The sequence below is a fragment of the Psittacula echo genome, assembly GCF_963264785.1.
Source record: "Psittacula echo genome assembly, chromosome: 4".
NCBI classification, from domain to species: Eukaryota; Metazoa; Chordata; class Aves; order Psittaciformes; family Psittacidae; genus Psittacula; species Psittacula echo.
Window position 1 is genome coordinate 65,134,523 of NC_137738.1, and position 13,637 is coordinate 65,148,159.

Here is a 13,637-nt window from a genome sequence, read left to right on the forward strand (position 1 = left end):
ATTTAGCCATTCAGATGTATCCAGGGAAACCTCTTACGTGTCCATCATGCTTATGTGTAGCAGGCATTGTATTGAAAGCATAAGAATGTTTAAATCAGTTACAATCTTATTATTGGTTTTGGTTTATTTTAATAGTATAATAATACACCTTAGCTTTAAAAAGCTTCCTAGTTAAAATATTTATTTTACAGTCTTTTTTTTTTTTTTCCTTTTCTTTTGAAGGCTGGTTTGAGTCTACGGAAAGTGAATAGGCATGTGGATTTCCCGGTGATTTTAGACTTAGCACCATTTTGTGCTGCATCTTGCAAGGTACCAATTTCAAATCTTTATTGTAATGGTTCTGAGCACAAGTTAAACTGGATTAATGATAATGATGATGATAATGTTTATTATTCCTGCCTTTCCTAGAGAAATTACAGACTGAATTTTTCAAATAGTATCCTCAGATCAGAACTAATTGAAATTCCATTCATATCAAGAATATCACAGAAATTAAGTAGTATTAATTAAGCTATGGTGCCCTGATGGTATTGATGTATCTAACAGCATTTAAGCTAGTATTGCTGCTTCCATGGTAACTAAATTCAATTAATAGACTATAGAGTATTTTTAATAGATGTATTTCACCACTGGAAAGCTGCAGATGTCTGTCTGCTTCTTTTAAAGTGATACTGTTGATAGCTAGTTAAGATATCTGTAAAATTCATTGTGAAGTAATTTACTTTTTATTTTCTGTGTTTCTGGGAATGCAGAATGTTATGGATGGTGCAAGAGTGCTGTACAGTCTTTATGGAATAGTGGAGCACAGTGGGTCAATGAGAGGTGGTCATTATGCAGCATATGTAAAAGTCAGGACACCCTCCAAGAAATTACTGGAGCATATTTCTACCACTAAAAATGTTCTGGGTATGTACAGAGCCTCTTTTCTCTGTGAGTAAACCCAAAAGCAACCACTGGCTACAGCTCCTTATCCTTAAGGGGATTCATAGCAAATAATTGTTTTAGCTCAGAATATTCTGTTATTTCTGTACCACATAAATAAATTCTTCTTTTTTCTGTTACACCCACTACATGACCTACTTCTGTTATTAACCCCACATAGAGCTGAGTGAATAATGGAATTTTGGTTCAGTTGTTAAAGAGAGAATTGATGGAAAACTCTCTCTTTCCTAGTCAAAGTAATTTGTCCAAATGAACAGTTGTGTGAGATTTGCTGTAGGGTTTCTGCTTGAATTTTGAGGACAGCACACTAGTTCTCATTAATATGTTTTGGATATATAGAATGAAGTCAGATTCTAGGATAGAATCTGTTAGTGAGTGACTTGTGGAGGCAAGAATGTTGAGCTGTCAGAGCAAGGTAAATGTATTTATTCTTTCCCTTCATGAGGCGAGCGAGAACTAAGCAGAATCCTGCCTGTCCTGTGACTTTGCATTTGAAGCTCATTTCCCAGAAATAAAATTTTTAATATGATTTTTGAAATGGAAGTCTCCCTCAGTCTTATGCTTCCCATGCAGTGTTTTTTAGAATAGATCTGATCTTTCTGTGTTCTTAATTTCACACTGGTCAGCTTTTGAAATAAGATCTTTTTCTACATCAGAACTGGTTGTATGCTAGTATAACTTGTTGTTAGAACTCAGCAAGCTCTACTTGAAATGTCTTAGGCTTTTTGAACAAAATAGGAAAAAAGCAATGGAAGTGTGCGTTTGTAAGCTTTGTCTTCCACCAGTTTCTCTTACAGTACTTTCTGGCATGTAAATTTCAAACTGAAAATACTGGATTGCATCTAAGTCATGAGTTCTTCTTGGAGCTTTTTGAAATATCCACTGTATTTGTTTGATAATGACGTGAAAGACAAGAAACAACTTACTTTGCTTTTGCATTTCAGGCTTAAAAGAAGCCATGGGAGCATCAGGAGGACAGTGGGTGTATGTTAGTGATGCCCATGTTCAGATGGTTCCAGAATCAAGAGTACTAAATGCACAAGCATATCTACTTTTTTATGAAAGATTATTACTATAAGTCTTAATGATTTAATTTAAAGATGGTAGTGGTTATTTAGTTTATCTTATTTAAAGCTGCAGTGGTAAGAGTACCTGTAAATATTGTGCCTTTATCTTGTAGAGAATTTATCATATGTTGACTCTGAAGTTCAGTCAAGCTATTATAAATATCTGAATTGTTCTCTTGAAGTATGCACTTTTCCAAACATTTAAAATTCCTGGATTAATTAAGATACAGTACCATTAGAATGTAAGATGATGTCCTATCCTACTGAGGTCTATAGAAAGTTTGTTTTTGATGAAGATAAGCTTTCACCCATAGTACTAGAACAGTTGAGAATAAAAATACTGATAGCGTTAAGTGCCTGGATTTGGTGGTGTACAGTAACTATATAAAGTATTTCAACTTCTGTGATCTAGTCCAGATCCTTCCCATGTCTGGGTTGGTTGTCAGCTGTTAAGAATCCTGTAAACAAGAACCTGTCAAATCGTGTTGCTTCCACATGTAGTAACTGGAAAGCACAGTGCTTCCAGAATGGAGTAACAACAGCTGTCTCTGGATAAGGCTGCAGTGCGCTTTCCCAATTGAGCTGGGAATAGATAGGGAAAAAGTGGCTTCCTCCAAGTAACAGTAAATCCTCAGATACCCAGTACCCTTTTTCAGCTGTCCCCACCTGGCACTGGTATAACAATGTATTCCTGTTTAAATACATACTTGGTGTGCATACGTATAGCCTCCTATATATATATATATATATTTATATATGCACACCATAAATACATCAATATATATTGTCATTTTACCTGCTAGGAAAGACAGTTGCAAATACTTCTGTATTTAGTAAATTTTCAACTTCATATTTATGACAATGTACAGCATATAAGCTTGTGTATGAATATGTATGGAATTTAAGTGTAACTGGGTAATTCTGTTACTTATGGTTCTAAACATGAATTTGTTTATCTGTTCCTGAATACTTTTCTCACAGGAGTAATAAACTATAAATTATTTTTGCACTGTGTCTGAGTTGGACAGTAAATGATGACTTTTGCCCTCCAATATGTGTCTGGACTTCCCTTTGTCATCACTGGAGGACAGCAGGTGTCCTGGTGGCAGAACTTGTTTCCCTATCATGTTTGACTGCCCTGTATGGAGTTGTTACTTCTTTTGGCAATTTCTCATTTCCATCTCAGAGAGCAATACATACATAATAAGCTCAAAATCTGATGACTACTTTGAAGCTATGTGGCAATTACTGTATTTAATAAGAAGTTACTTCAATACAAATTACTTCTGTAACAGCTCCATCCTGTCCAACTTGCTCTTTGGTTTATTTCTGTTTACTGTTTTCATTTATGGAAATGTGTTTTGGTGGAAAAAAGCCAAACCCCAAACAAAACCCAACAACCCATATTGTCGCTATTACTATCTGTACATCGTACCTATTTGGACAGCTTTCCTATTCTTTAGTTCTGTTTCAGGGCTTCATCTTACCTGTATTTACTCTTTTGTAGAAAGAAAATAGCAAAACCTGCCATAGCAGCATTTGCTCAAACTGCTGAGATACATTTTATAGCCACATTACCTGTGCATACTTGTGCAAGGTACTAAGGATTTTTAGGCCATACAACTGATGGTCATACCAGAATGAGCCCCTGCTTGCACAAGATTTTATTTTCCAAAGGAAGACTCCTCTTTTTAGGTCAAAATTAGGCTATACATTTTGGCCAATGCAATAATTTTTCCTTCCACTGATTAAAACAGAAACCAAGCAGTCAACTTTAGCCATCTGTATTCCAACTAAACACTTCTTAACCTGAGTCTACACTAAGAAAGAAAAAGTAATGTTTATACCAGAGTTAATAAAAATATATTAATTTGCTTTAACTCCCTTGTCTTCCCATACCCTTCATCCACCTACACACACCTTCCCCCTCTTTGTATATCGCTGATCAAAACTCACCAGTTGGTTGTGGGCAAGAGTCACAGCAAATACCAACTGAGTTTCACTTCTGTGACACAATCTTGCTAGAAGACCACACATGGAGTGTATTTCATCCACCCTAAAGCAGACAGACTGACTAGATGAGGCCTGGTCCTACCTTTGCTGACTTCTCTAAAACTACTAAACTTAAGGACCTATATTAATATCCCTTTTAATCTAGAATCTCCTGTTACCAGACCAAAGATCTTTTCAGGCTTATAGCGTCTTCTCGTCATCAAGCTGCACCATACCTTTGTGGTACCCCCCTAGCCCTGAGAAAGTGCAGTACCTTGCATCTTCATGTGGATTAATTTAGAAATGGCTCTCTCTTTGTTCCACCCTTCTCTTCTCACAAGGGCATCACTGTTTTCTTCATCACCCTCATCTGTTATTTACATTTCCAAGATCTCCATAAGCCTGTGTCAATGTCTTATTTCACTGATCCTTAACCATAATGTTTCCCAGTCCCATCGCTTGCATTCTTTGAACTAGAAACATTCCTGTTGGAAGAGCTACTGTAACTGCAGTCTTGCCTCTTCCTACAGACTGCAGTACAGGTATCTTGAGAAAAGCTTTGACTCCCAAGCAGCTCTCTGCCAACCAGTCACAAGACAGTGCCTTCAAAACAATGAGGAAGGAAGCAAAGTAAACAGTTGCTCACTCTTCAGTAAGTAAATCTAATTTAGAGAAGTACTTGATTCACATACTCTTGCTTATGGACTTCAAGTGGTAGCAGGTGAGAGTGGTTTATAAATTCATTAAAGGGCTGAAATGTCTTAACTTCACCATTTGCTTCTCTTCAGACTTCTTTTTTTATCTTAACACCAACTGAATCATAAAGGAACATATGAAATTAACACATCTGCATTCTAAACCCATTATAAAAAGCTTATTTGAACACACTAGTAAAAAAACTAAGATTTGGAAAGGAATAATTTCTTGAGAAGAAACTTGAAGATGTATTAAAATGGGAATGAAATATTTGAATACAATGCTTCTGTTAGCATAACCTGGCAAATCCACTTTAAAATAAAAAGCAGCAGCCTGCTTCACCAAACAGCTTCACAGTAGTCCTGGTTAAACAAAGATTTGATATTCCTCAGGTTTTAGCAGCTCTCTTGCTGTGCCCTGTACACATTTAAGCATTTGTACAAAGATTTATATGTGAAATCATAAAGAGATGCCACTAATGCTCAGCAGAACCATTTCCGTCTAATTATTTTAGAATGGATTACTTTTGCTTCTGTATCTATTTACTCTGTCCTAGGATGTCATTTTGCCAGCTGTTTTAGCTTGGCGTGGTGTATAAACTGCAGAAACAGTGGGAAAGTGATTATTCAATATGATTTAAAATCTGTTTTTTTCTTGTTAACTGAGAGTATGTGATTACAAAATACATTTTCAGACAGCAGGCTGTTAGTATAAGTCAAAACACTTACTTTGCACAACCTTATATAAAAAGTCTAAGTGAATTTATTTGTTAAAACAATTGCAATGCATTCTAACTAAGACTACTTGGTATAAATTCCATTGACATAAAACTATAAATACTCCTGTCTTCATTGATACTAATAGAAAAACTATTTTGCAATTGTCAAAAATGTTTCTTGCATCTATTGCAGCTTCCGATATTTTTTCTAGTACAAAATAAAAATGTGCAGTACTGCTTTTAAAAGAAAACAGAAAAGTATTCATTTTGAGTAGGTTTATGATTTCTTAACACTTACCCCATTGCTTTGCTAGGTTTTGGTTTTGAGCTGTGTAACATGGGGACCATTACAGTGAACTCGGTAAGGAAACCACCGTGTCAGTGGCAGTCATTTCACAAAGTTGAATTCTGATTCTACAGAATTCATTATTATTATATATAGATATAGATATTATTATATATAGATATAGATATTATTATATATAGATATATATAGATAATATATATATAATATATATATTAGAATTTTATATATATATATATATATAATTATTTATTCATTCAGATAATCCCTGGTACGTTCATATGTTCTTGCACTTAAACAAAAGACAATCCAAGTAACCAAAAAAGCCCATTTCTAGGTCCAAAATACTTGTGAGCAATAAATCAAGCATGTTAGAAATTTCACCTTGTTTTCATTCATTTTATTTTTCATCTGTTTGAACTAATAGTCTAATTTTCTTTCGCAGGTATTTAAATAACACTATTTTTAGAATTTCTAGCATCCTGATACATTGTACACTTCATTTGTAGATTTATAATTCCTAATATTACTAAGTAAACAGAGCCTTAAACATAGACTGTATTTAAAAAACAATCTGATCAGTTTTCCAGCCTGTCCTAGGTGCTTTAACAAGTTTCTCAGAATAAAGCTGCCATTTGTCTTCTATTCATTTTGTCTTTTCATCTATATTATATATTATTTGACAAACGTATAAATAGAACATCCAACCATTTGGAAAACTCTACTGTTTAAATATAACCTGTATGTTGTACGATTGAGTTCAAGAAGCTTCCATTTTTTTCCCCCCTCAAAAAGACAGTATTTTTTCCTTTCACCTTGTGTCACAACTTCACTGCATTTGGAAGAGCTACCCAGAGATGAGTCCACACCCTTAAACTCAACCTACACCATTTGTTCCCCCTGCTTTACCATCTGTGGCACAGGTCACAGATTAAGACAGTTTCTTCCCTTTGCACAAACCAAGCTCTCTAGTTCTGTGATAAAACCAAGACAAAGAGTGGGTCCTCCTCACATCCTCAGCTTCAGTAGTAGCTTGAAGCTCATCCATTCATAAGCACCACTCCAGGGTTCCAGCTGTGTGTCTGTAAATGCTGCACAGATTTAGAACTTCCAGAATACTTAAATCCATGGAAACCATTCTCTGTCTAGCCATTCTTTGTGACACAAAAAGAGAAAATTTTAGAACACTTCAGCTAACAGTAATATGTAGCGTAAGTGGCACCAACAAATCTCACACTGAAATCATTACATGAAGTAAAACACAAGTTTCTTAACACTTTTCCTACAGATTTATAAAAAGTTATTTTGCTACTGTTAATTTTTCCAATGATCAAAGAGGTGATGGATGTTTTAGGCATTTACATCAGATGACACTGAAGGAACGACAGGCAGTGACCATGGTAATGAGTAATGTGCTAGCTAATGACAATGTCTGTTCCACAAAAAGCAATGCAACCACCAAGTCCTTGCCTACAGAAACAACCCTAATGTCGATACAAGAGCTACATACCAATTTTGGCTTATCTTCATCCATTAAAATATAATTATAACTTTGAAGTTAATTTGGATATTCAATAGACTTAAAAGAACTGTCCTCCTCCACATACGCACACACTGACCCGACTTACTCAGGACGCCGACACCCTGCAGCCATGAAGCATCTATGTTACCTACGTATTTCAGTGCAGTATCACTACCCAGAGTTACACTCACTTAACGAAACAACTTTATATACTTCATGCCGATTCCGCCCTCCTCCACCCTGGGACATTCTCACTAGCAATCACCTGTGGAGACCGCAGGGCTGACGACTTTTCCCGGCTCCCCTCACACTAACGCATACAAGCGGGATGCAGAATCCCGCGCCGCTCCCTCAGAGGCCGGCTTCCCTTTGGAGGCGCAGATTGTTAGGAGCACGACCCCGCCTTTCCCCCCCGCCGGGGCTGCCTTGGAGAGCGGCGACAGACAGGAACTGGTGTGGCTGCCCACAGTCAAGATGGCGGCACCTGGCGCTGCCCGTGGCCTTTCGCTTCCTGACGCTGGGTGGAGCAATGGATGCACCGCCCGACACCCCGCGGGCCCTTAGCAAAGATGGTGGCGAGAGGCGCTCGCGTGTTCCAGGCAAGGGTCAACGCCGTGACGCGTTTTACTTCCGGGTGAGCGCCACTAGGCGCCATATTGTCTTGTTCGTGAAGACGAGGAGCGAAAGAGAGGAGCCGGCGGTGGAGCGGTAGCAGCGGCAGCGCCTGCGGCAGGAGGCGGGGGAGAGTGTAAGTAACGGGGCAGGCTGCGCTCGCCAGCGCTTCCGGGGGCCGGCGTGTGTCGAGCTGACCCGAGCTTCCCCTTCGCTCCTCCTCCTCCTTCCCCAGCCGAGCCGAGCCGGGCCGGCAGTCGTTGGAGGGCGTGCAGCTGGGAGCGGAAGCCGGTGGCCTGGGCGAGAAGAGGAGATTCGAGCTCCTCGACCTCCCCTGCCGCCCGGTGGCCCGCGGCGCATGCGCCGTGGGGAGACGAGGGGCGGCCTGCGCCGGGGAGCCCTCGGACCCCGGTCCCGCCCAGCGCGCATGCGCCGCCGTCCCGGCGGGGTCTCCGGTGTCTGCCGAGGCTCCGTCCGTTACCTGCTCCTGCGCATGCCCCGGGGACGCCCGTGCTCGGGGTGAAGCCGCCGCGGGTGCTGCTCGCCCAGCGCTGTGACCGGGAGCGGCCCGTGAGGAGCGCACGTAAGCGGGCTCGCGGGGGGAGCGCGCAGCCGGCCCGGGCTCGTCGAGGGACCGGTGCTGCTCGGTGCCGGTGCAGCAACATACCCTCAGATGCGCAGGGCAGAACGTCCACTGATGCAGTCAGTAGCTTAGCTAGGGAGTACCAGGAAGGCGTAGCTGACCGTGTCAGCAGCCTGGCTCCTGCAGATAAAATGTCTCCGTGGAATATTTGTGCTGTTTCATGGGTTTTGTAGCGGTTCTCGTGAGCGCAGTCCGCTGGAGGGCTCCAGAGAACTACCATTAACAGTTGAATCACACGCAGCAACATTTTGAAGATACCTGAACCTGGTTCAGTAGCTTGATAAACGCAGGATGTTTCTACATTGATCCTAAACAGCCCACAAGTTTGCAAGCCCTTTTGCATTGATGACTTATGCACAGATTCTCTGACAATCCCATGAAGTTAAACACTGAACTAAACTTGGATGGGATGTGCCAGGCTTTACAGTTAAGGATGAGGCCACAAAAATGGTAAGAGGGCTGGAGCAGCTCTGCTGTGAAGACAGGCTGAGAGAGAGGGGTTGTTCAGCCTGGAGAAGAGAAGGCTCAGGGGAAACCTTATTGTGGCCTTTCACTATCTAAAGGGCACTTTTAACAAGGATGGGGAAAGATTTGTTATTAAGGTCTGCAGTAACAGGAGCGATGGTTTTAAACTGAAAGCAGAGCTTTTAGAGTGGATGTAAGGAAGACATTTTTTATGATAAGGGTGGTGAGACACTGGCACAGATTGCCTAGAGAAGCTGTGGCTGCCCCATTCCTGGCAGTGCTCAAGGTCAGGCTGGGCAGGACTTTGAGTAACTTGGCTTAATGGAAGGTGTCCCATGCCCATGGGTGGAGCTGGATGAGCTTTGAAGGGCCCCTCTAACCCACACCATTGAATGATTTTATGATGTGCTACTCCAGCTGAAATTTACCAAGTCTCTGAAACAAATTACTATACAGACTGTTCAGCCACCTTGGTTATTGTTTATTTCTTCTCTTACAGCCATACTTGTAAATGTTTGTGTGCAAACAGTATTGAAAGGTGTGCGATACAGGGAACAAAGTATGCCCTAAAGGATCTGTGTTAAGTCAGAGTGTCAGCCACCTTTTAAATATGAGGAATGGTAGTCTTCAAAGCAGAAGTCATGTCTACCAGCAGACAATATTTAAGCATCATTTTACAAAGGCAGAGTTTACGAATAACAGTTCAGTCCAGCTGAATAGCTGTATCATGTGTAGAAGTAAGAAACCCCTTTCAAATTCAAAGGTCAGGCCATGCTAAGAGATAGTGTCGCTCCTGAAGGTGACAGAAGCTGTGCCTCCCCCTGATTGTAAAACTGGGGAACTGAGAGCCTCAGCTTTGTCCAGGGACAAGGCACTCGCATTACTGACAATTCAGTGACAAGTCAGAAGACAAGCTACTGATTTCTAATTTGTCTGGGGCAGCAGGAAACCTGGTGTCATCTCTGCTAATATGTCATTACAAGACTTCCTTACTGTCTTTGACAGAGTGACATGCAAACTCCTGCTCTCAAAGAGTGGTTTCTCCACTTTTGGGCTCGGAGGTATTGCAGGGCTTAAATCCATGAATTTAGCATAGTTCCACAATGTTTTAGTGGACAACTTGCCATATGTAACCTATAGTGGTAGAAAGGAGTCTTAACAATGTTTGATTTTCAGTTAGGTGCAGGATTATGCAAAGATACTGTGGAGACAGGGGTGTCCTGTCTCCCTTCTTTTCATGACTGAGGCACCTGATGATTGTAAGTCTGCCTTTGGCAACAAGTAGCACTATGAGTAGGTTTTATTAAACCTTCTTTCATCACTAGCTGAGCTCTCTTCCTTAAGTGATAACAGTGTTTATCATTGAGGGTAATATCTGCTCCTGACCAGCAAGGAATAGTTGTTTGTTTGTTTAGTTATTGGTAATACTCTTTGTGCAGTGCATATTCATCAAGAAGGAAGTTGCAGATGGACGGTTCATTTCAGAAAAATCATAATGCTAATTGCAAATCTAGCATCAGGTCTTCTTTTGGAATGATATATGCAAAAAATAAGCAGATCAGACTTCCCCCCAGATTCATTTTGTTCTTTTGAAAGAGTTGGCTTCAGCTGAGTGGATATGTAGATTCAAGTTTAAAATAGCAGACTGTGGAAGCTGCACTGCTTGAATGACTCACTGAAGAAGTTTTCATAGTACTTTTTTTTGTTGTTTTTCCTTTTTTTTTTTTTTTTTTTTTAATTTGGCCTTTGCTCAGCCTACTTCATCTTGGTAGCACTGTAAATGTTAGTCAGACATGCTGATGTGTGAACCTGGTTCTGGAAAACTTTGTCCCAGAACAAGCTTCAGTTCTTTTTCTGGTTCTGTATTTTGGATCTTGGTTACACATTTAGAAGGCCTCTGTTCTTCAATCTGAGAAAGCATAGTTCTGATATGGCAGAATGAGTGTAACTGAAGTTACACTGATGCAGTGGAGTAAGTGAAGTTGACTTCCAGCATTCTAGTGATGCACAAATGTAAATAGGCTGGAAGAATTTTGCATTTTTTTTGGCTGGACGCAGCAGACACATCGGTGTAGCTGCAAGCTCTTAAGAAGAGTAAAGATGCATAGTATCTGGGCATTAAATACCTGCAACAGCTTAGGGTAATGCCCTAAGGGATGTATAGAAGTTTTTGGTCAACTTAAAGTGTGATAGGTGAAACAGAGTAGCAGCCAACATAGTTATTTTAATTTTTTTTTCCTAATTGATTACAAACTTATCTCACCCCAGAAATGTTTCATTTTCTAATCAGCAGCTGAGTATAATACAGTACTAAATATTCATTTTCCCAAATGAAATGGAAGCTGGTGTGCTTTTGTCTGAAAGGAAGTACTCATTTGTTATGACTCTTGAGTGAATGTGTGTCTGCAGCCCTTCTGGAGTAATGCCTAGAGCTGGTTCCTACACAGGTGCATAGGGTGCAGCACCCTCCCATACTCCCAGATCTTTTCAGCTGCAGAGGTGTTCTGACTTATGTGGGTACCCCACATTAAGACCATCAACTGATGATTCTTCTTGTACCCTTTTGCATTAAATTTTTTGTCTTGGTAGAAGGGCTCCTTTGGCTGTGTGAGGTGGTTTTTCCTTTGTACCTCTCTTTTCAGTCACCTGCTGTGTACATATTATTACAGTAAATTATTCTTTATTCCAGTGGCACAGTAGGGGAAGATGTGCTTAGTTAAAGTTTCCTTCCAGTTTGGAGTACACTGAGATAGGTATTCTAATCTATACATTGTGTCTTTTATTGAGTTTGGACTCCAGTTCACATGGATGAGCTGCTCTGTGTCATTCCTTGGGAGAAATGTGAACTGTTGGAGTTGTATCTGTATTTATCTGCTAGTCCTTCCAGCCTCATCATTGATGCTTCTGCTGTCATGACCCTGATGAAGCAATAGCGTAATGGGAGGGAGCAGGGGGGAGGTGGGGGAGGAGCAGCTCTCAAGCTTGAACTCTTCATGTCATTGGTCTGATTCCTGTCTTTCTGCTACCTGCTTTGCTCTAGGTGTTGTGAATGTATGGTTAGATTTATCTGGTGTGCGAATGAGTGGTTCCTTAAAATTCATCATGGAAATTCGCTGTAAACCTTCAGTCACTGTGCTAAAACTTCACAAAGTCAATTTTGACTACCTTGAATGAAGGAAGATACCTTAACGTTAGAACAAGGTGCTTATACAAAAGGTCAAGAGACCAGGCTTTTGCTTTCAAGGACCGCTGCTTCTGAGACATCTTTTTCCTTTAGGTCCATCTCCAGGCCTAAGCCTGTATGGGACAGAGAAACTCTGTCCATACAGTATGTGGTGCTTTTCAGATCCTTCTCTGGATGCGAGATGGATGACTCTCTGCAGCTCAGGAGTTCCATGAAGAGCATCAGAGACTGCTGCTTGTGTTGTCTTGAACTCATTCCGAAAGCTAATGGCACTGATTATTTAATATTAATTCATTTCAAAAACAGTACTTACAGTTTATTACAAACCAGGACTCCTACCTCTTGGGATCCTTTCCTTCAGCTACTCTGTAGATCTAAAGATAGCCAGAAGTCATGGCCGCAATGGCAGGTTGTCTTAGAGGAGATGCAGTATCTGTAAGCTTGTTTTGTTGGGTTTTTTTTTACCCTATGAATGCAATATCACAAAGTATGTGTTGCGTTTAAACCCTGGGGTCCAAAGGCTAGCTATGTAGGTGTTCTCAAAGCATGCATGATTGCCTGTGGTTTCAGTTTCTTTCTTTATTTAGATGGTGAATACTTTGCTAAAATGCAGTGCCTATTTGGAAGGCCTTCAAGGTGAGATCTTTAGTCAGCGCAAGAACTTCTGCAGCTATGTGTTAGAGCTCAGATTGCAAGTAAAACTTGTCAGGCCATCTTGCGTCACTTGTGGACCAGACGTCCAGGGATGATGAGTAACATTATCAGGAAGGTGATGCAATAGCCTCTCTTCTGCACCAGAAAGCACTTGATTATTTGCTTTGGTTCTGAGACTCCAGAATCATGTCATTAGTCTACCTGTCTACAGGCTTGAATAAACCAGACTGCCAGATTGTGTCCTGGAGATCTAGTCAAATGATGTTGATATCTAATGTAGGAGTTCCTGACCTTGATCTCTTCAGCTCGTGACATAGCAGAAGGTGCCTGCTGTGTTCCTCCTAGGGACAGCTTGAGTCCTAGGCTCTCTCCTTCTTTCGTGGAGTTGAGGTAACCTTCCTTCTAACAAATATCCTCTTTAATTTCATTTTCTGGAGATTACTTGTATTTCACTGCCAAGGTATTTCACTTCCAGGAATTTCTTGGGACAACCCATTCAGAATCTCCAAATCTCTTCTGCAGAAGGGATCAGTGTGCAAGGTGTGCTGCTATGTAACTTTCATACTGAGGAGAAGCATAATGTCACAACAGGAGGTTGCTGGAGCAAGAAAACAGTGTGCCTGGTGTACTCACCTGGCCAACTAGGCATGGTTAGCTATTTTCCTGATGCTCACCTGGAGCTGAGCTAACTTTGTAAGTATCTGTGCTTCTTGTCTTGGACTATCTGCATCAGTTGTAGCAATTGAGATTATCCATTAGCTCTCTTAAATTTTATGTAAGGGCAAGTCTTGCTTACCTTTTCAGGTGAAACTTCCTGATATTTTGCAGTTCTGCTGCA

General features: G+C 40.6%; 2 protein-coding genes across 9 annotated transcripts in view; both read left to right on the forward strand.

Annotated features, from left to right (window-relative positions):
- USP45 (ubiquitin specific peptidase 45) overlaps positions 1 to 5,918 on the forward strand; it is a 53,609-nt gene extending 47,691 nt beyond the window's left edge. For 2 of the 4 annotated variants that reach the window (XM_080616946.1, XM_080616947.1), the window contains 3 exons: positions 223 to 309; positions 753 to 906; positions 1,887 to 3,018. In XM_080616946.1, coding sequence (XP_080473072.1) covers positions 223 to 309; positions 753 to 906; positions 1,887 to 2,020 — 375 coding nt within the window. In that variant the 3' untranslated portion in view covers positions 2,021 to 3,018. Of the gene's footprint in view, positions 1 to 222; positions 310 to 752; positions 907 to 1,886; positions 3,019 to 4,531 lie in introns of those variants that run through there. The other 2 variants (XM_080616948.1, XM_080616949.1) reach the window with 2 other exon arrangements.
- Positions 5,919 to 7,875: 1,957 nt separating this feature from the next.
- The window catches only part of PNISR (PNN interacting serine and arginine rich protein), a 31,997-nt gene continuing 26,235 nt past the window's right edge, over positions 7,876 to 13,637 (forward strand). For 3 of the 5 annotated variants that reach the window (XR_013956734.1, XM_080616942.1, XM_080616945.1), the window contains exon 1: positions 7,876 to 7,989. The gene's annotated coding sequence lies outside the window, so the exon portion shown is untranslated. The other 2 variants (XM_080616943.1, XM_080616944.1) reach the window with 2 other exon arrangements.